Source organism: Thalassophryne amazonica, chromosome 11 (assembly GCF_902500255.1).
Source record: "Thalassophryne amazonica chromosome 11, fThaAma1.1, whole genome shotgun sequence".
Taxonomy (NCBI): domain Eukaryota; kingdom Metazoa; phylum Chordata; class Actinopteri; order Batrachoidiformes; family Batrachoididae; genus Thalassophryne; species Thalassophryne amazonica.
The window spans coordinates 108883616-108907322 of record NC_047113.1 but is presented as its reverse complement, the minus strand read 5'-3'; the positions used below and the strand labels follow the sequence as shown (position 1 = coordinate 108907322).

At 41.8% G+C, this 23707-nt stretch overlaps 1 protein-coding gene across 2 annotated transcripts in view; it reads left to right on the top strand.

The window, feature by feature from the left end:
* Window positions 1-23707, top strand: part of fbxo38 (F-box protein 38) — a 216081-nt gene that overhangs the window by 39670 nt on the left and 152704 nt on the right. Inside the window, exons 4-8 of one of the 2 annotated variants that reach the window (XM_034181007.1) lie at window positions 3440-3603; window positions 3734-3899; window positions 10351-10626; window positions 17915-18008; window positions 21444-21574. In XM_034181007.1, coding sequence (XP_034036898.1) covers window positions 3440-3603; window positions 3734-3899; window positions 10351-10626; window positions 17915-18008; window positions 21444-21574 — 831 coding nt within the window. Of the gene's footprint in view, window positions 1-3439; window positions 3604-3733; window positions 3900-10350; window positions 10627-17914; window positions 18009-21443; window positions 21575-23707 lie in introns of those variants that run through there. The other variant, XM_034181008.1, reaches the window with a different exon arrangement.

Sequence of the window (23707 nt, the reverse complement as noted above, 5' to 3'; positions counted from 1 at the left end):
TTGAAGCATTGCTTCAATGGTTCATGGCTTCAAAGTGGAGTCGCGCTGCAGAAATGGTTGATTACAGAGCCGCTGCAGACCAAACCCTGAATATCCGACTTTATTTGTATGTCCGTATGACTCTGAAACTCGGAAAAATCCGTATATAGGTTGACATGAAAACCAGAGTCACCACGGGGACACGTTCGGCACTATTCGGGATTATTCAAGATTTTTTTTTTCGATGACGAACGTTGCTTAAAAAAAATTGACTGATGCAACTGCATTGGTCCTGCATCCGGGCCTGCATATAACCACAATTATGGAGAAGTCTCCTGATTTGACAGTTGTCCAGAAGACACTCACTGACACCTTCCACAAGGAGGGTCAGCCACAGAAGGTCAGTGCTGAAATGTGTGGATGTTCAGAGTCCCGGATCAAACCGTAGCCATGAAAGATTCCCTGGAGGAGGAAAAGGATGACCACAGCCCTGATTTATGCGCCGCACAGCAGCCCACCTAAAGGACATGCCTCACATTTTTTAATGTCCCAGTTAGTAAAACACCATGAAAGTACTCATGGTTGTAAGTGTCTCTGCACACACGTGCTAATAGTTAGTGATCTCTGATGTATTTTATTCCTCTCACTCTGAGCGTTAGCAGGTGCATTTCCAGAAAATGTTTCACTCTGCAATTCTCTGCATTTTTCACTGTGTGACGTCCTATGGGTTAAAGTTCTCCGTCACCACAACGGATTTCCGTCATTTGGAAAATTTAACTACACGTACATGCGCGCACGTGGTGTCGTGTGTTTTGCAGCCGAAATATGATAGTCTCACTGTCAAAGCAACATCCTATTCTGCGCTAATCAAAGCAGCAGCAATGTCAGCGTGGACTGCGGAGGAAGGGACTGTGTGAATTTTCCTTCCTCTCCACTCTGTTTATTGCTTGCCATGAGCCATGGTCCTTCTCCTCCCTGTCTTTGTGGGAACATTGGCAGACACTCCCCAAGTAGAACAGGGCGTGGCTTTGCTTTGAACGTGCTTTGCTTTAGCATTAAGCTGTAAAAGAGTAAATGTATTACAAATTGTAATATTTTATTTATTTATATATATATTAGTAATAGCAACAACAACAATCATAGTAATAATAACTATTAATGCTACAATACAATTTTAGAGAAACAGACAAAAAGAAATAACAGAAAAGATAAAACCAACTAACAATGAACATAAATAAATAAATATAGAAATAAATGTTTCCTGTGAACAGCTAGTGACTCTTACACCTCCACTTCATTCCTGTTTTATTTAAGTTTAATGACAATTTGTTTCGGTCAAACCATGTCTAAGCTGTGTTTTTAAACAAGAAAAAAAATAAAATGCAGTAAACTGCACATTTGTCTTTTTTCATGAAAATATCTTATTAAAGACCTCATATTACACTTTAGTCAGGCCTTTAAAATACTTTTACTCTTGCTGTAATATGTTGTCAGTGGTTGAGATAGTTGCTGTCGGCATCTAAAAATGCTCATAATCGGGTGAAACCTGATGGAAATCCCTTTGTGATGTGTCGGTGACGTATGTATGTGCAAAATAAAACAAAACACTACTCCAGGTGTGTTTTTGAAGACAATATGACATCATAACTTTGTTACAATAAACAACACACACTCTCCCCTGATCAGTACAAACTGCAGGGTTCCTCAGGGCTGTGTCAGTTCCCCTGTACTGTTTACCATCTACACCAGTGACTGTGTCATAAAAGAGTTTAACCATCATCTAATTACATTTTCAGATGACGCAGCACTGGTGGCACTACTCTCAGGAAAAGAACAACCAGGTCTGTGCCATGACTGTGTTAAAAGCCTGATTGAGTGGTGTGACCAGAACGCACTCATTATAAACTCGGCCAAGACTGAGGAAGTCAGCTTTGGCCAACCTCAACTCACCACTGCTCCTGAGATAATCAAACAGTCTGACTCTTTCAAATATTTAGGAGTGTATGTGGACAGCGCCCTCTCCTGGAGTGTTCACGTAGACTATCTGTGCAACAAGCTGCAGTGGAGAACATTCTTTCTAAGGAGACTACGAACCTTTGGAGCCAGTCCAGTCATTCTGGACCAGTTCTACACAGCTACCATTCAGAGTGTGTTGCTGTGTGGCAGCTCTGTGTGGTTCTGTGGCCTCTTAGTGCAGCTGAAGAACAGGATACTGAGGCTCCTCAACATTTGCTCCAAAACTGTGGGCTACTCAGTGGAGAACAAATTCACAGAGCTGTGCAGGAAACGAGTCTTAGGACTTGCGGATAAAATCTTTACAGACTCGGCCCACGTTCTGAACAGTGAACATGGTGCTTCTTCCTTCTGGGAAGTGCTTCAGAATACTGTATTTTACTTAACAGTTTGAAGTGACTTTTATTTGTTTCAGAGGGCTTCATACTCATAAAAATTCACCAGAATATACAACATTTGACTTGCTCTTTTAAAAATGTTCTGGGGGGGCATCCCCAGACCCCCCAGAATCAAGACTACACCCCGCCCCCCACCACCCTTTTATGTACCTTTATGTTCAGGTTTTGCATTCTTTTTATGCTTTGTCTGTCTCTCCTTAGAGGCTATTTAGAATAGATTTGTATACTGTATAATGTGTTTATTGTATTTATTGATGAGAAAAGAGTGTGTGCCCCCACTACGCCACATTTTAGGGAATTGCTGGCCTTGATTTTTGCCAGGAAAAAATTTCAGTCAGATGAAAATCTATGGCTTTAACCCATGTCATACTATTATGATACGTTTTCCATTAACACCTCTTTCTTTAACAAAAAAATTACACAAACAAAGCAGCGTTCTGTACCAACCCAGAACGACACCGGACCCCTCGGTGGAAATGACGCTTAAGTAAATGTCCCCGGGACACAAAGTCATTCCAACAGTACCCAACTATCCTCCTACAGAGATGGAGACTGAGCCCCAAACACATCAAGTCATCACTGGAGGTCAGAGGTTTGCATCCCAGACTCACAGTCACACCGTGAGAGAGACTTTGACCTTCATGCTCCTGAAAAGGTCTCTGCATGGCCACACTCTTCTGTGCAGCAAGCTCCTGACTCCTACAAGCTTCTCTCCGTGGTCAGAGGTTGCAAAGAAAACCTGCAGGGTGCACTTTCTGGAATGTCTTTTTACACCTCGGGCCTCAACTGTTTGTCAGTGCAGTAGTTCCCACTTTTTGACCAGCACACCGTTAAAAAAAAAAATGGACGGCTGGGGTGTTCAGTAAATGAGTAAATGTCACTGCTGTCTTCCTGGAGGATAAGATATTTGTCTCAGCTGTGTCATGTCTGAGAAGGCCCAGATCATTGTGCTGGAAACGATTGATATTTGAACGGTGTGAGAAACATGTAGTGTGCGTTGATCCGGCCGTCTTTACTCACAGTAGATGAGTTCTGTCTTTCTTCTTCAGGTTTCACAGACAGCAGCTTTCTCATCCTTTTGAAGAAGATACCAGATCTGGAGCAGCTGTATGGCCTCCACCCTCGCTTCCTGGAGAAGAGACGAGTCAGAGGCTATGAAGCTTTCAGCATACCCGGAATCCTGGAGGCACTGCAAGCCTGTCCAAATCTACTGGTCAGTAGTGTGGTTTGGAAAAGTGAGAGTGTTCCAGAGAGCATAGAGCCTGGAATGGGAGCTTCCCTGTAATACAGTGCCACATGCCCGACCTGCTGCTGGACACTAACCTTTCTTTCTGTCACCTCAGGGTGTGGAGACATCCCATCTTGAACTAGTAGAAGCCATATGGAACTACATGCCACAGGTTCACATCCTGGGAAAGTTCCGCAATCGGAATGGGGCGTTTCCCATTCCTACGGAGAACAAACTGACCATCCCCATCACTGCAAAGATACAGACCTTACATCTAGTGGGTGAGTAGAAGACGTCAGCACAGGCAGGACAGTCTAAACATTTCTGCTGCTGTCTCCTCAGAACAGTTAGTTCACTTTTCCAAGTATCTGTTGGAGATGTTGACACGGCAGCACGGCTCCATCCCTTATTTAGATCATGGATAAAATATGAACCACTCCTGGATTACCGTCTACTTTGGTTACAATTTCAGGCTTCGCTATAGTCTGTTAAGTATTTGGACAGAGACACAAGTTTTGTGATGTTAGACTCCTCCTGTGTTAGACAACCAAGATGAAGTTGAAATTGCACAGCTGAGGTATGATCGCACTAACCATTAAGACGACAAAGTAAGAAAAGCTTATTTGCCCTGCACATCCTACAAATGTTGTTCTACACACTGAAGTGAAAGCTTCCATCAAATCATGGGCAGAAGACGTGCAACTATATACAAACAATGAATGATGGAGTATTTCATGAGATGAAAGCTGGAACGTACCATTCATCGAGGCGAAATATTCATTCCATTGAAAGAATGTAAAAAACATTTGTTGTTTGTTTTTTATATAACTTCTAAAATGGATCCTTGTTATTTGATATTTTATTGGTTTATAAACAGAAAACAGACTTACTTAGGGGAGGTGATGGTCTCGTGGTTAAGGTGTTGGGCTTCAGACCAGAGGATCCTCGGTTCAAATCCCAGCCTGATTGGAAAATCACTAAGGGCCCTTGGGCAACGTCCTTAATCCCCTAGTTGCTCCCGGTGTGTAGTGGGCACCTTGTATGGCAGCACCCTGACATCAGGGTGAATGTGTGGCATTATTGTAAAGCGTCTTGAGCATCTGATGCAGATGGAAAAGTGGTATATACCATTTATGACTGTCGCGTATCCACATCAGACGACTCCAGAGGGCTAATAATGAAAAATGTGGAGTCTTGTATTCTACTCACATGTACCATTACCATCCCATTCAACTGGCTGAATGTCACGTCTGGTCATCCATGTGATGCCGCCGCTATAAAACGTGATCTTTTCTCTCATTGCATTTACCAGCTTAACTTTTAATGGTAATTAAAAAATTGAAATAGCAAAACTAACTGTCGGGGATTTTTGTCATTGTTTACCATGAAACCAGTTGCTGTTCCAGAAATGGCATCCTTAGACCCTGATTGTCTGAGATATCCCAGAATAATGTATGAAATCCACGGTGGACATTTCTTGATTTTCTGGGTAGTAACACCAACACCCTTCATAAAGTCCTCCAAGGAGATAGCACGAATTAAAACATCTCAGTCGTGGCTGCTTTCGTGATATATGAAGACCACAGCCTGTGGACAGGCACTGGGTAAACTGGAAATAACTGATCCTAAGCAGCTTCACATTTAAAAATGTAAAATGGACCTTTCTTGATTAAACCAAGTTCCAACAACAGGACAAGTGTCCAGCATCTGTCAAATATCACCAGAAGTATTCAGTACCATTTATTACTAATTACTAAATAAATATTTTTCCTCAACATTTATTTACTTGCTTCAGGCAAATATCGTGGTTTATTTATTTATCATAAATACACTTCATTCCAGTTCCTTCACTGCATATATCATCGGTGATGCACTCTGTGCACACACAGGGGCAGAACGTCAGATGTACTTCTGTCTTGCACACTGGACCAATAACGTGTAAAGTACTTGTGCAGTACTTCTGAAGTACGTCACCCGTACAGTGGCTGTTTGTCACTCATTTGTGTGACTATCGTCGCTGAGCCAGGACCATCATGCTCCTGACTTGGGTCATGCATAAAAAAAACAAGTACAGGTCCTGTATGTGCTGTATATATCCTTGATTTTCCTCAAGACCTGTGTCAGGGTTTGAGTTTTGTTTGGTTATCTCTTTTTATTTATTTCTTTTGATCTGTTTATTTTTACATTTTATTAGTTTTGGTTTGTTTATTCTCTTGCTTGGTTTTTCTGCTTGGGTCTGTCTGTCTCTGTTTCTCTTGTCTTTTTCTTGGTTCTTGGTGATGGGTGTTTCTCTCTCTCTCTGGCCACGCCCTTGTTCTGGTGGTTTCCATGCACACCTGTTTCTGACTTGCTAATTATCACTTGGGGTTATATCAGCTCACTGGGTGTGTTTGCTCATCGCCAGTTTGTCATGTTGTGTGCCTTCATTCCAGCTCTATACCTGCGTTCCTTAGTCCTGCCTGCCACATTGTGTGTTCCTGACCTCCAGCCTCTTAGCCTGATGATTTTTGTACAGCTGCTTTTCTTTGACTGCCCACTCGTGAACTGACCTCTGCTTTCCACAACAGTATAGCCTTTTAAAAACCACAGCTGTTTGTTCAAGCCGTGCATTTGTGTCTAGCAATTCCTGACCATCCAGCCTGATAACCTGTAGGATTTGCATGTGCAGGACCAAAAGTCTCCACAGGCAGTCTGCAACCTTCTGCAGTGTTGTGCAAGTCTTAAGCATGGCTTTGCCAACTTTTTCCTGTAGACTGCCCATAGTAGCATGTACGGCGGGTTGTGAGCGAGGCATAAGATCGTTAACCGCACAACAAGCCCTATTATTACAGATATTTGTAATGAAATGTTCAGAAAGGAGGTTCTGAGCTCCTCCTGGACGTTCTCATTAATATCACATTATGTGACGCTAGTGACTCCTAAAAGATGATGCTGTTTTCAAGACACCTGACCTGAATGATGAACTCTACAGTTGTATGTAGAAGTTTGGGCACCCCTGATAATTTTCATGATTTTCCTTTGTAAATCATTGGTTGTCTGGACCAGAAATTTCAGTTAAATATATCATATAGCAGACAAACACACTGATATTTGAGAAGTGAAATGAAGTTTATAGGATTTACAGAAAGTGTGTAGTAATTATTTAAACAAAATTAGACAGGTGCATAAATTTGGGCACCATTGTCATTTTATTGATTATAATACATTTAGCACTAATGATTGGAACACAAAATTGGTTTGGTAAGCTCACTGACCCTTGACCTCCTTACACAGGTCAATCCAATCATGAGAAAGGGTTGAGGACAGCTGGAGATCAGGTGAGATGTTGAGACCATTTGTATCAAACCACAGTTGATGGATTTCCCAGTTAAGCTTGGTAGATATTTACTGCTTATACTTAATGTGGCCATTTGCAAGTGTTTCCCCTCTTGTCATCTCTTCTAATGAGTGGCAACGTGGGAGCCTCTAAACAACTCTCAAATGACCTGAAAACAAAGATTGTTCAACATCATGGTTTAGGGGAAGGATACAAAAATCTGTCTCAGATATTTCAGCTGTCAGTTTCCACTGTGAGGAACATAGTGAGGAAATGGAAGACCACAGGCACAGTGCTAGTTAAGGCCCGAAGTGGCAGGCCAAGAAAAATCTCAGATAAGCTGAAGTGAAGGATGGTGAGAACAGTCATAGTCAACCCACAGACCTGCTCCAAAGATCTACAACATGATCTTGCTGCAGATAGTGTCTCTGTGCATTGTTCAACTATACAGCGCACTTTGTACAAAGAGATGCTGTATGATGTCAATTCAATTTCAATTTATTTTCATTTATATAGCGCCATATCACAACAGAGTTGCCTCAAAGCGCTTCACACAGGTAAGGTCTAACCTTACCAACCCCCAGAGCAACAGTGGTAAGGAAAAACTCCCTCTGTGGAAGAAACCTCAAGCAGACCAGACTAAAAGGGGTGACTGTCTGCTTGGGCCATGCTACAAACATAAATTACAGAACAATTCACAGAACAATTCACAGACGAATATACAAGAAATGCTATTGGCGCACTTGACAGGAGGGTCACTTACACGAATACAACTCCCATCTCTGGATGGAGCTGCACCTTAAACAGAGAGAAAAACAGAATCAAGCATCAGAAAGACAAAAAAATACTGTATAATTTGCCAGCATTAAACAACAAGAAAAACAGAGAAATACTAAGGTGATCACCGGCCACTAGCCCTAAACTTCAATAAAAGACCCAGAATTTAGGTAAAGTTGAGGCTGCAGCATGCTCCAATTACTAATAACATGAATTAAAAGAGTAAAAAGCGTAAAACAAAACTGTACCAGTATGCTAGCCATATGAAAGAGAAAATAAGTGCGTCTTAAGTCTGGACTTGAAAGTCTCCACAGAATCTGACTGTTTTATTGACACAGGGAGATCATTCCACATAACAGGGGCACGATAAGAGAAAGCTCTATGACCCGCAGACTTCTTATTCACCTTAGGGGCACAAAGTAGTCCTGCACCCTGAGAACGTAAAGCCCGGGCCGGTACGTAAGGTTTAATTAGGTCAGCTAGGTAGGGAGGTGCCAGTCCATGAATAATTTTATAGGTTAGTAGCAGAACCTTAAAATCTGATCTCACTGGGACAGGAAGCCAGTGAAGGGATGCCAAAATGGGTGTAATGTGGTCGAACTTTCTGCTTCGTCTCAAAAGTCTGGCTGCAGCATTTTGAACCAATTGGAGACCCCTAATGCTAGACTGCGGTAAACCAGAAAATAGAACATTGCAGTAGTCCAATCTAGAAGAGATAAATGCATGGATCAGGGTCTCAGCATCAGCCATAGACAGGATGGGACGAATCTTCACTATATTTCGCAGGTGGAAGAAAGCAGTCCTAGTAATATTTCTAATGTGGAGGCCAAAGGACCAAAAATTACCCCAGGGTTCCTCACTTTGTCAGTGTGATGTATGACACACGAGCCCAGGCTGAGCGTTAACTGGTCAAATTGATGCAAATGTCTCACTGGACCAAGAACCATCATTTCAGTCTTATCAGAGTTTAAAAGTTGGAAGTTTCTAGACATCCAACTTCTCACTGCTGCAAGGCAATCTTCTAAGGATTTTATGTGAACAAGATTACCAACAGTTATCGGCATGTATAACTGAGTATCATCTGCATAGCAGTGAAAGGTAATCCCAAAATGCCGCAATATGTGTCCAAGGGGTGCTATATAAAGGGAGAAAAGCAGGGGGCCTAAGACCCTGTGGAACCCCAAATTTCATGTGACTAAGGTTAGAGGTAGTGTTACTGTACAAAACACAGTGAGAATGTACACGCCACAAACAGCGTCACTTGAGCACATTTGGACAAGCCAGCTTCATTTTGGAATAAGGTGCTGTGGACTGATGAAACTAAAATTGAGTTATTTGGACATAACAAGGGGCGGTATGCATGGCTGAAAAAGAAGACAGCATTCCAAGAAAAACACTTGCTACCTACAGTAGAATGTGGAGGTGGTTCCATCATGCTGTGGGGCTGTGTGGCCAGTGCAGATACTGGGAATCTTGTTAAAGTTGAGGGTCACATGGATTCCAGTCAACATCAGCAGATTCTTGAGAACAATGTTCATGAATCAGTGACAAAGTTGAAGTTGCGCCGGGGCTGGATCTTTCAACAAGAGAACGACCCTAAACACTGCTCAAAATCTACAAAGGCATTCATGCAGAGGAACAAGTACAACGTTCTGGAATGGCCATCTTAGTCCCCAGACCTGAATATTATTGAAAATCTGTGGTGTGATTTTAAGCGGGCTGTCCATGTTCAGAAACCAACAAACCTGAGATGTTTTGTAAAGAAGAATGGTACAAAATACCTTCAACCAGAATACAGACTCTCATTGGAAGCTATAGGAAGCGTTTAGAGGCTGTTATTTCTGCAAAAGGAGGATCTACTAAATATTGATGTATTTTTTCTGTTGGGGTGCCCAAATTTATGCACCTGCCTAATTTTGTTTAAAGAATTATTGCACACTTTCTGTAAATCCTATAGTCTTCATTTCACTTCTCAAATATCACTGTTTTTGTCTACTATATAATGTATTTAACTGAAATTGCTGATCCAAACAACCAATGATTTATAAAGGAAAATCATGGAAATCATCGGGGGGGCAAAAGTTTACATACAACTGTATCATGAATCACTGTTTTTAAGACACTCACCTTCAAGCCCTCGTCTGGCCGTCAGAAGAGTTTTAAAATAAACTTAACATAAAAAAAAAACAAACTACTTTGTACTTTTGGTGGATTGCAAATCAGTTTTCGAGGTGCATACTGCCACCTCGAGTGTGTGGAATCATGGCATTAGTTATTCTGAATCTGCGGTTCTCAGTTACCACCAAATCCACACATTTTCCATCTCTTCAGGCTCTTCCACAAACTGATTTGCTCGTTCAGGTGTGCAGCTGATCAACAACAAACATGCACCTGAATGAGCTAATCAGCTTGTGGCAGAGCCTGGAGAGATGGAAAATGTCTGGGTTATGTGGTCCTTGAGGACCAGGGTAGAGAATCTCTGGACTGATTGTTAATGATGAGACTTGCTGTAGTTGTGTTTGATGTATTGTCCTTTCCTATTAATATCACTTGGAGCAAACTGGCATAACTTCCATGCCAGTTTATATTTGAACTCCTTAGGTCGAATGATTTTTGTTGAAATTGTCTGTTTCTTCTAGGGGTCAATGTTCCTGAGATTCCCTGTGTTTCCATGCTGCGCCACCTTTATCTGAAATGGGTTCGTCTCACCAAACCCCAACCATTTAAAGACTTTCTGTGTGTGAGCCTCAGAACCTTTGTCATGCGAAATTGTGCAGGGCCAACGAACTCTCTTAAATATGTTCCCCTGGTAACTGGTTTAGCATCGGCCCGGAACCTGGAACAGCTGGAGCTGGTGAGGGTCCCCTTCTTGGGAGGTCTGATCCAGCATGTGGTTGAAGACAGCTGGAGATCAGGTGAGATTTTGAGGCCATTTGTATCAAACCACAGAAGTATGATCCATGTTTTAAGCCGTCACGTATCTGCTACTAAGGCGCGTCTATGTGCCTCTCTGGACCTCACATGTGCCACGTATCAGCCTCCAGTGAGCCACAACCAACCTGTCATTTGAGCCCCGTCCAGCCTTGAGTGGCTTGTGTCACTGCATATGATCCACGTCAAGCCACATGCGATCCATGTAACACCATCTGGGTGAAATGCACCAGTTCTGTGTGTTCACCCAGCTCTCTGTGACCAAAAAAAAAAAAAAGACCACAAGGAGGTGGCCGCTGTGGATCACTCCCCCCCCCCCCCCCCCCCCCCCAAAAAAAAAACCACACACACAAAACTCATCCATAGCCAGACCAGCTAGAACCGAACCACAGGTTCCTGGACAGTCGCCTCTGCGCTTCTTCTCGGCGGCTTTATTTCTTCTGTGGCTTTACAGTCATTTTGACACCAGTGATCCACCTTTTAACTTTGTGTTTGTCTGTTATTGTCTGCGAAAATCACTCTTTTGCGAGCAGGCGTTCTGCACAATTGCTCGTCTTGAGTGCGAGTCATTTTGTCAGTGCACACAGCGAGCGCGTGCCTCGTCTGATCCATTATAACAAGATGTTAAATCATAAACGTACTTTTACAGCTGCTTATGAAGAAGGATTGAACATGCAGCTGTTTTACCAAGCTATTACAATATAAACATTAGATATAATTACCTTTTAGGCTGTTCCAAATATGATCTCTACCTCAGCGCACGAGACACAGAGAGGAAAAAAGCGCCAAATGTCCTCTGTGATTCCAGAACCAATTATTAGAGGTGTTTTCAGCATCCACATTCTGACAGAAAATGATTAATCTGCTACAAAATCATTATTTTATATACAGCATAAGCAGGTGGTGGGATTGTAGTGCACGAGAGGGCAGAGCCAAAATAGCCTGTCCAAAATGGTCTGTGTGGTCCTCGTAGCTGCCAGGCTCTCGGATAATGGGCTTTTAACAGCCTTGTCCTCACCACACACATGCCTCGATAATCCTCGTTTGTCCTTGTACACAAACTGCGCCACGCTGTTGTTGCTAAATTTTGAACTTCTTGAAATTAATGCCACGCTCAGAGATGAGCCTCATTGGCTGAATATTCTGCCTCTACCTCTGACTCCTACCAAAAAAAAAAACATGCTGTGTGGCTCATTATTCATCCTTCATTATTCAGTGGGACCAGGGCTTTAATCTACGAAATTGTGGTCACTCCCTCTGTGGCGTTTGGTTGCTTTCCCGAGAAAGTTTGGACAATAAGATCCTCATCCTTGCCACCAGCATTAGTCTCCAATTTTAAAAAACAAACAACAAAAAAAAACTTAATGGTACCAGCAATCACAGTCCACCTTCTAAAATCACTCAACATAATTACTGGCACCTCCATTTCCTCTGACATACCGAGGGATGGGTATTGATAAGATTGTAGCAATTTTGATTCCGCTTATCGATACAATTCCTTATCGATTCCCTTATCAATACCTCCTTTGAATTTTCTGTGTACTAAAAGTAGGCTTTACAGGTTTTCTATGTCAATAACATTTTTATTGAGTCTTAAAAGTAAATAAATATGAAATTGGTCACTGGATCCTTTATCTGTGGTACAGGTTCAAACAGGAGTCAGTATGACCTTATTTAAGACATTGTTTTGGTAATTTTTGCTAAAATCTTTTGATAAATACTCCAGAGAAAGTCAAGAGCTGCTCTCAGCATTTAGAAGAACAGGCCTGAAAGAAGTTTCTGTTGGAGGTATTTTAGACATAAAATCAGCAGGTTAAGTGAATTGGAAACTTTATAATTGTCCAGATCTCCCTTGTAAAAGAGATCTTGATCTCAGTGGGACAAACTTGGTTAAATAAAGATTAAATTAAAGTGGGAGGGGGAAGTGTTGGCTTTTTAAATACTTGAAAGACACTGGACTCATTGAGGGGATTTAGTGCTGCTATAACGGACTGATTCAGAAGGTGGCAGCAGTGCAACAATAAAGATGCTGGCTGTCCTTAAAAACAACAGAGCAAGAGAGGGCGCGTACGATTTATATCACAGGAGTGTGTTTGGAGGTTGGAGCGCATTTTCACATATGCAAAATGCCTCAAGAAACTACAAAAAAATGCATAAACGTACTGAATTTAGTCATTTGTTGTCAGTCTGGGTAAATCATCTGACTTGGATCCATTGAATGTGCAGCTAATCTGGTATCCTCAGCGGCGTGTGCACGAGACAAAACAAACATATTTTCGTCATGATGAGTGGTAGGCGCTATCTCCGGCCACCAGCTAGTTCCGGCGCAATGTGAACTGAAGAATCGACAAGGGAATCGTTAAGCAAAAGACTATTGATGTCAGTGGATCGAATCATTTCTTATCGATTCTTAACACGAACCGGTTTTCGATACCCATCCCTCAACAAGCCACAGTTTGACCAGAATAAACAGACTGTTGATCTTCTTCTCAATTCCCACTGTAAAAACATTCAGTATGATCACTTTCAGGTCAAACATTAAAAAAATTTTTTCTTATTCATTGCACGTAGAGCAGTCTTTGCAGTGTGTTAGTGTCGACAGCCAGTCGGCTTGATGCCTAGGACATCTGAAGTGACTCACCTATAGATGAGAATCATGTCCAGAGTAGACATCTTAAACCCCCAGACCAGGCTCCCAAGGCTCACAGACATCAGATGAGCATCAGTAAGCTCTGCTTACTATCCCCACTAACCAGTGCAGCAGCAGTCCTCTAGGAGCCGGGATACAAGATCAAGAACATAAACCACAGTGAAGCTGGAGGCTACCTGGAAAGTCATTCACCGGCTAACAGAAGTGCAAAAAGAAGAACAGGCTAAAATCTAAGTACAACAAGTTGCCCACTGGTGAGGCTCTGCAAACTACCAGTGAAAGACTCTCAGTTCTGGCAGCATGATATATATCAGGCAAGCTGCTGCCAGGAAGACAAATAGCCTTTTCTCCTGGGAACCATCCAGTGGGTACTTGCAGCTGAAAGGAAACAATGACCCAACAACAGAACCACCCAGTAATGAGGCCAAATGATACTCCAGATATATAAACTCAGGAGAAGAAGGCATCCCATGACACAGGAAAGCAGTGGCTAGTAGGCCTCAAAACAGACCAGAATAAGCGTCACAGACAGGAACCAGTCTGCATCACCATGACAAAGATCCAGCAACGTGTCTGAAGCATGAAGACCTGAGCAGCCAGCCAGAGGAACATCTCACAGTGTGAGATGTTCTTCACAGTGCACAGAGGGTTCCATTAAACGTCCAGCACCCTGAGACTGCATGGCCAGAAAAAAAGAAAGGGCCAGGTGCTGATAAGTGTGAGTAACCTCTGACAGCAGAAGACAAACTGTGGTGAGGAGGATAAAGGAAACCATGGAATACCAGACCTCCCATGGAACGTACTACCAGCAGGTGGAAGGTGTGGCTCACATAAAGAAGTCAATCAATCAATTTTTTTATATAGCGCCAAATCACAACAAACAGTTGCCCCAAGGCGCTTTATATTGTAAGGCAAGGCCATACAATAATTATGTAAAACCCCAACGGTCAAAACGACCCCCTGTGAGCAAGCACTTGGCTACAGTGGGAAGGAAAAACTCCCTTTTAACAGGAAGAAACCTCCAGCAGAACCAGGCTCAGGGAGGGGCAGTCTTCTGCTGGGACTGGTTGGGGCTGAGGGAGAGAACCAGGAAAAAGACAAGCTGTGGAGGGGAGCAGAGATCGATCACTAATGATTAAATGCAGAGTGGTGCATACAGAGCAAAAAGAGAAAGAAACAATGCATCATGGGAACCCCCCAGCAGTCTACGTCTATAGCAGCATAACTAAGGGACGGTTCAGGGTCACCTGATCCAGCCCTAACTATAAGCTTTAGCAAAAAGGAAAGTTTTAAGCCTAATCTTAAAAGTAGAGAGGGTGTCTGTCTCCCTGATCTGAATTGGGAGCTGGTTCCACAGAAGTCCCACCAATGGCCCAGAAAAGCACAGAGGCTCTAATAAAGGCAGCACAAGAACAGGCCCTGAACACCGGGTCCACAGAGACAGGGCTCAACTGTAGAAGACATGACCCAAAGAGACAGTCCAGTGCAAGTAGTGGCAGGATGCAAGCTGGGACAGCGGCCACCGAGAAGCACACCAAGCAGGTGGGGCAGTGTACAGGAACATCTGTGCCGAATACAGGCTGGAAGTACAAAGCCCAAGTGGGACTTAAAGTTCCAAACATGCAGTTCAGTTCAATACAGTAGTGTTCAGAATAATAGTAGTGCTTTGTGACTATAAAGATTAATCCAGGTTTTGAGTATATTCTTATTGTTACATGGGAAACAAGGGTACCAGTAGTTTCAGTAGATTCTCACAAATCCAACAAGACCAAGCATTCATGATATGCACACTCTTAAGGCTATGAAATTGGGCTATTAGTAAAAAAAAAATTAGAAAAGGTGGTGTTCACAATAATAGTAGTGTGGCATTCAGTCAGTGAGTTTGTCAATTTTGTGGAACAAACAGGTGTGAATCAGGTGTCCCCTATTTAAGGATGAAGCCAGCACCTGTTGAACATGCTTTTCTCTTTGAAAGCCTGAGGAAATTGGGACGTTCAAGACACTGTTCAGAAGAACAGAGTAGTTTGATTAAAAGTTGATTGGACAGGGGAAAACTTATACGCAGGTGCAAAAAATTATAGGCTGTTCATCTACAGTGATCTCCAATGCTTTAAAATGGACAAAAAAAAACAGAGACGCGTGGAAGAAAACGGAAAACAACCATCAAAATGGATAGAAGAATAACCAGAATGGCAAAGGCTCACCCATTGATCAGCTCCAGGATGATCAAAGACAGTCTGGAGTTACCTGTAAGTGCTGTGACAGTTAGAAGACGCCTGTGTGAAGCTAATTTATCTGCAAGAATCCCCCCCAAAGTCCCTCTGTTAAATAAAAGACGTGCAGAAGAGGTTACAATTTGCCAAAGAACACATCAACTGGCCTAAAGAGAAATGGAGGAATATTTTGTGGACTGATGAGAGTAAAATTGTTCTTTTTGGGTCCAAGGGCCGCAGACAGTTTGTGAGACGACCCGAATTCAAGCCACAGTTCACAGTGAAGACAGTGAAGCATGGTGGTGCAAGCATCATGATATGGGCATGTTTCTCCTACTATGGTGTTGGGCCTATATATCACATACCAGGTATCATGGATCAGTTTGGATATGTCAAAATACTTGAAGAGGTCATGCCCTTGAAATGGGTGTTTCAACAAGACAGTGACCCCAAGCACACCAGAATTAATGTTTTGGAGTGGCCTGCCCAATCCCCGGGCCTAAATCCAATTGAGAACTTGTGGGGTGACATCAAAAAAGCTGTTTCTGAAGCAAAACCAAGAAATGTGAATGAATTGTGGAATGTTGTTAAAGAATCCTGGAGTGGAATAGCAGCTGAAAGGTGCCACAAGTTGGTTGACTCCATGCCTCGCAGATGTGAAGAAATCATGAAAAACTGTGGTTATACAACTAAATACTAGTTTAGTGATTCACAGGATTGCTAAAAAAGCAGTTTGAACATAATAGTTTTGAGTTTGTAGCGTCAACAGCAGATGCTACTATTATTGTGAACACCCCCTTTTCTATGTTTTTTTACTAATAGCCCAATTTCATAGTCTTAAATGTGTGCATATCATGAATGCTTGGTCTTGTTGGATTTGTGAGAATCTACTGAATCTACTGGTACCTTGTTTCACATGTAACAATAAGAAATATACTCAAAACCTGGATTAATCTTTTTAGTCACATAGCACTACTATTATTCTCAACACTGCTGTATATTTGTACAACACCAGATCATAACATGTGCTGCCACAAGAGTTGAGTCTAACCTTAGTAAGGAAGGAAAAGCTACCTCAGTGGTCACAACAACATGATCGTTCTCAAAGCATCCAATTGGCAAAGAGCAGAGTCCCATCTTACACACGGTGAGGTAGTGTTATAGTACATCTGACAGTCCAAAACATGCTCCATGTTTAAAAATGCAGTACAGCCTTCAAATGAACATTCTCTTGTAGGTATCCTCCAGAGTCCAACAGGTGCTGTCCAAACAATCAGACATGGTGCAGAAGATCATAGTTGTGGCAATTTCAAGTGATAGTAACATAAGAAAGAAAGCACAGTACCAGAGGCTGAAGGAAGAACGTGAAAAGATGGAGAAGGTAAAGGCCTCAGTGCTAATACGAGCTCTCAGGGCTCCCCAAATGACTCCAGCAGATTCCACTTGGAACATCTGAGGTCTCTTTCCAGAAGAGTGCGGTCCTACAAACAGGTAAGACACTGCACTGGACCCTTAAAATCCGCTTCCGCTTGAAAGAGTCCAGCCACCATCTGCACCCCGGGGTGGGGGGGCGCAATGGTGAGAAAGATGATTGTTTTATAACATATATGAAGTCTTGACGTCAGGATGGGCAGCTTGCGTTTGTGCCACACATGACTGCATCTACGACACTGAGGAACCACCCTTGTTCTTGGAACCACAAGGCAGACTGCTGGTCCTTATCTCCTGAAAGTGGCATGTGTTTGGTGCCACCAGGTGGCACGTTGGCATCCTCCGTGTGCCTTTCCCAGTTGCTGATGGCACTGAGGCGCCTGCTTGTTGAAACGTGCGCACAGCAACACGCCACTTTGACAGAGTGCTGTGGCTAATGTTCCCTCTCGTGCCAGCAGTTCAGCTCACCACTGGCTGAGGATGTGTGCGCACAAACACTGGACCTCTGCAGGTGGCTGTCAGCCTTCAGAGGGTCCAGTATGACCTTCACGTGGACACAGGATACCACACTGAAAGACCTGGAAACATCAGACAGTAATGTTCTTTGGACACATTATTTAGAGTGTATCTCATGTTATGCAGTAATACATTGAATGTGTAGTGTTACAAGCTTATGAACATTTGCCAGGATCTTTTTTTTTTTGTGTGTGTTTTGTTTTGTTTTTTTGCTTCCTCCCTTTTTCCTGACGGTGGACCTGTGGGACTCCAATAGTCAGACTTCACACCTTCCCTGCCTTGTACTTTTTCTCCTCCCAAAATGCAGACCCAGTCGTCCTGCTGGGTTCAGGTGTGTGTGTGTATGTGTGTGTGTGTGTTTGTAAGGGGCGGCAGTCCGGTGCCCCTCGTGGCAGATGCACCGGGCCCACCCCTTTACTCCTGTGTTCAGACGTCACACTGTAATGGTCTCTTTATTTCCAGGAGGGTTTCGGAATCTCCACACTATTGTGTTTGGAGCCTGCAAGAACGCTCTGGAAGTTGATCTGGGCTACCTCATCATCACCGCAGCTCGCAGGTCCGTGGCCTGCTTCAGCACCACACAGTGGGATTGTTAAAGTACAGACAAAAGATAAAATGGGCTCTTTGTGGGCACTAGAAGGTCACACTGTTTAATCACACTCACATCCTGCAGAAACACACGTGGCCGTGTTCCAGTGAACCCCACTGCATCAGAGAGTGTGTGTGTGTGTGTGTGTGTGTGTGTGTGTGTGTGTGTGTGTGTGTGTGTGTGTGTGTGTGTGTGTGTGTGTGTGTGTGTGTGTGTGTGTGTGTGTGTGTGTGTGAGTGAAGAGCTTTGGTCTGAAATGTATAGCACCTACAAACATTTTACACACCTTTGCATTTTTAATTTTGATGACAGCCCAAAGTGCCAGTCCACTGACACCTGGACAGAGTGTGAGGCCGTACAGACACCCGTTGGTTGGTATTAGCAAGCCTCCCCCCCCCCCGTCACCATATTGTGATACAGCACATACGGGAATACTCACCATAATTTAATGCAAATTTAAGAACAGTAGCGTTTGTGTGCCACCTGGGTAGTTGTCCCATTATTCTGATAACGCAACAGTGTCGATTCAAAAATTTTATTCTAAATTTCCATCCTGACATATTACAGCCATTGAATACATGGAAGGGAAAGACGACACGCAGTCAAATCAAATGGAGATGAAGTAAAATTCAATAATAATATATAGACTAATTTTATTAGGTACACCTTGTTAGTACTGGTGCTGCAGACTGACCGCCCCCCCCCTAAAAGTGGGTCTGCCTGCCTCCACTGCACATGCATCATTTGGGACCACAGGAGCTCGTCTGAGACAGTCTCTTCACCCAAAGCGATCAAATGGATTAATGTGATTATTAAGCATCAGATGATAAAGTAAAACCTCTTAAATCATTCTAAAGTCATTTTGAAGCAGAAATGAGGCAAAACTCTGTGATGCTTTGAAATGACTGACGCGCAGTGAACGCATCAGCCAGCAGCCATATTGACATGATGATCACATGATCAGTTACCCGTACAGCCGGCCTGCCCGTACAGGTGTATCTCACTGGATAGCTTCTGTTTTTTGGACCATTCTCTGTAAATGGTCCCTGGAGATGGTTGCTCCTGAAAATCCCAGTCGATCAGCAGTTTATGAAATACTAGTCTAGCACCAACAGCCATGCCATGTCACTTAAATACCCTTTCGTCCTCATTCTGATGCTCAGTTTGAACTTTAGCAAGTCGTCTTCACCACGTCTGGATGCCTAAATGTGTGGAGTTGCTGCCATGTGACTGGCTAATTAGCTATTTGTAATTAAACAGATGTACCTAATAAAGTGGCCGGTGAGTGTATAATGTCCTGACCCTGTGGATGAAATCAAATGCACCCCTCTCTTCTTCTGTGGTGTTTAATGGCAGCCAGCCTCCTTATTGTTGCATTGCTGCCACCTGCTGCATCAGTCCGTTATAGCAGCACTAAATCCTCTCCATGAGTCCAGTGTCAATTTATTAAGTATTTAAAAAGCCAACACTTCCCCTCTCACTGGACCTTATGGCTAAAATACGTCCTACACAAACTTCTTTCAAGCCTTACAGTTGAATTCCTTCAGTTTTTACTCTTCGATAAAGTATTAAACAATGACGAGATATATTTTGTAAAATAAAATATTTCGAGGTAAAATTAAAGCACTGTGCTAAATACTGTATATTCATTGGTTAGAATTTTTATTATTTTTGTTACAGCGGCTGGAATTTTAAAGTGCTACATTCTGGTGATTTCACACTTTATTTAGAATTCAGTTGGTCTAGTGGTGGTATTTGGCATGAATATGTGGTACTGATCTGGTGATGGTGTTTTTTAATTAAGTTTTTTTTTAACAATTGCATCAGTTTTAAATGACTTACAAGTGACAAGACTTTTCATTGACAATTGTTATCATGTGTTTAAGTGTATTATTTTACTAAATGCAGAAAGGGTGCAGTTATCTAAGGTTAGATGAATTGGAAACATTATAATTCTCCAGGCTTCCCTTGCAAAAGAGATCTTGATCTCAGTGGGATTAACCTGGTTAAATTAAATGGATTTGTTTTATCAGACACACTTAGAATGTGATAAATGTAGAATGAAAACAATGAAAGCAGAATTAAAGTAATTTCATGCAGACAGTCGGTCCATTTGTGGAACTTATAACGGACAAAACATACAAGATAGAAAATGCATTGTAATGAAGTCAAGACTTGAGCCATATTTTGTTCCAGTATAAGAGCCAAATTCCACTGTGTTCTAAACCAAGAAAAACTGACCAAAATGCTCTCAGAATGCACCAAATTCATCATCACATGATCCTGAAGAAAAATTATCCACATAAAGCCTCCTGAGTTTGGAAAACATCTGAAAATACTTTAATGCTTCATGTTGCTGAAAAAAGTTCCTCCACAAGTTCGACACTTTACACTGCAGTTCCTCCGTCAGAACTCAGATTAGGGTTTCAGTGGCTGATGTCGTCCATCAGGTTGGTGAGTTTCAGCCCTTGGTGTGGGTGTCCAGGCTGATGGGAGACCTGCTCGGTCCCCTTCAGGTGTAATCTATTTGTGGAACCTCCTGTCCTTTCCACAGGCTGCAACGCAAAGTGCAGTAGTTGAAAGTGTCACTCGTTCATGTCTCAGTTACCACAGGCTTCAGGCCATTCTGTCTGAACGTGAGGAAATTATCCCATGATCCACAAAAAAAAATAAAATAAAACAATGATAAAATGACTCCGTTTTGCCTCCTAACTTCAGTTTTATCTGAATTTAAAAGCAGGAAATTAGAGGTCATCCATGTCTTTATGTCTGTAAGACATTCCTGCAGTTTAACTAATTGGTGTGTGTCCTCTGGCTTCATGGATAGATAAAGCTGGGTATCATCTGCGTAACAATGAAAATTTAAGCAATGCTTTCTAATAATACTGCCTAAGGGAAGCATGTATAAAGTGAATAAAATTGGTCCTAGCACAGAACCTTGTGGAACTCCATAATTAACCTTAGTCTGTGAAGAAGACTCCCCATTTACATGAACAAATTGTAATCTATTAGATAAATATGATTCAAACCACTGCAGCGCAGTGCCTTTAATTCCTATGGCATGCTCTAATCTCTGTAATAAAATTTTATGGTCAACAGTATCAAAAGCATCAAAATAGACTGTTAAAGACCGTTATCTCAGTGTCACACAGTGTAGCTAAAAACAGAAACGGGCTCACAGCTGATAACACAGAGAAGCCTCTGCCCTCACGTTTTCAAAAAAGGCTTTTAGTCCTCACAGACATAAGTAAAGTTCATACTCATAAAGTTCATATTCATGCTGGACACACATATACAGACAGAGTTTGGAAAAAGGGGGAAAATATCCTGTGGTAAATATCCAAAGTGACAAATGTTGCCAAAATTAACAGCATTTTTTTGTTGTTGTTGTCTTCATAACAGGCTTCATGAGCTGCGAATTCAGCCTTCATTGACTAAAGATGGTGTCTTCTCAGCCCTCAAGATGGCCGAACTTGAGTTCCCACAGTTTGAGACACTTCATCTGGGATATGTGGACGAGTTCCTGCTTCAATGTTAGTTGCTGGTGTCAGTGTTTATTCACGTGTTCCAATACAGTCAGCTCCATATGTATTTAAATGTTGACAGACAAGTCAGAGGATGGATATATAAACATTTCCAAGTCAGTGAATGTCTGAGGCTTCTTTTCCACTACTCATTAAGAAGTGCAAAGACATGGGTGCAAAACATCCGTTTGTATACAGAATTCTGTTCATTTGTTTCCATGTTCTATTTATATCGTCATATAAAACTGCAAACATATATATGTGTGTGTATGTATGTGTATGTGTGTGTGTATATATATGTGTATATATATATATAATATATATGTATATATATATATATATATATATATATAATCTACAGTAGTGTTGAGAATAATAGTAGTGCTATGTGACTAAAAAGATTAATCCAGGTTTTGAGTATATTTCTTATTGTTACATGAGAAACAAGGTACCAGTAGATTCAGTAGATTCTCACAAATCCAACAAGACCAAGCATTCATGATATGCACACTCTTAAGGCTATGAAATTGGGCTATTAGTAAAAAAAAAAAAGTAGAAAAGGGGGTGTTCACAATAATAGTAGCATCTGCTGTTAATGCTACAAACTCAAAACTATTATGTTAAAACTGCTTTTTTTTTTTTTCAATCCTGTGAATCACTAAACTAGTATTTAGTTGTATAACCACAGTTTTTCATGATTTCTTCACATCTGTGAGGCATTCATTTTGTTGGTTTGGAACCAAGATTTGGCTGGTTTACTAGTGTGCTTGGGGTCATTGTCTTGTTGAAACACCCATTTCAAGGGCATGTCCTCTTCAGCATAAGGCAACATGACCTCTTCAAGTATTTTGACATATCCAAACTGATCCATGATACCTGGTATGTGATATATAGGCCCAACACCATAGTAGGAGAAACATGCCCATATCATGATGCTTGCACCACCATGCTTCACTGTCTTCACTGTGAACTGTGGCTTGAATTCAGAGTTTGGGGGTCGTCTCACAAACTATCTGTGGCCCTTGGACCCAAAAAGAACAATTTTACTCTCATCAATCCACAAAATATTCCTTCATTTCTCTTTAGGCCAGTTGATGTGTTCTTTGGCAAATTGGAACCTCTTCTGCACGTCTTTTATTTAACAGAGGGACTTTGCGGGGGATTCTTGCAAATAAATTAACTTAACACAGGCGTCTTCTAACTGTCACAGCACTTACAGGTAACTCCAGACTGTCTTTGATCATCCTGGAGCTGATCAATGGGTGAGCCTTTGCCATTCTGGTTATTCTTCTATCCATTTTGATGGGTGTTTTCCGTTTTCTTCCACGCGTCTCTGGTTTTTTTGTCCATTTTAAAGCATTGGAGATCATTGTAGATGAACAGCCTAATTTTTTGCACCTGCGTATAAGTTTTCCCCTCTCCAATCAACTTTTAATCAAACTACGCTGTTCTTCTGAACAATGTCTTGAACGTCCCATTTTCCTCAGGCTTTCAAAGAGAAAAGCATGTTCAACAGGTGCTGGCTTCATCCTTAAATAGGGGACACCTGATTCACACCTGTTTGTTCCACAAAACTGACAAACTCACTGACTGAATGCCACACTACTATTATTGTGAACACCCTTTTCTACTTTTTTTTTTTTTACTAATAGCCCAATTTCATAGCCTTAAGAGTGTGCATATCATGAATGCTTGGTCTTGTTGGATTTGTGAGAATCTACTGAATCTACTGCTACCTTGTTTCCCATGTAACAATAAGAAATATACTCAAAACCTGGATTAATCTTTTTAGTCACATAGTACTACTATTATTCTGAACACTACTGTATGTATGTATGTGTGTGTGTGTGTATGTATATATATATATATATATATATATATATATATATATATATATATATGTGTGTGTGTGTGTATGTACACACACACATTTTATGGCTTTATTTTGACATGAAACATGCTCCTCAAAATGTGTCCCTGTGCAGTAAGTCAAGCGTACCCCTCTCTTCTATGGCATTTAATGGCAAAGGTGTTTTTTTTTTTTTTAAATCTCGATACACTGTTTTAATTTCTTATTTTAAGTCCTCGACATGCTTATTTCTAGATTTAACAATCTTAATTCAAGACCTTTTGTAAAGTGAA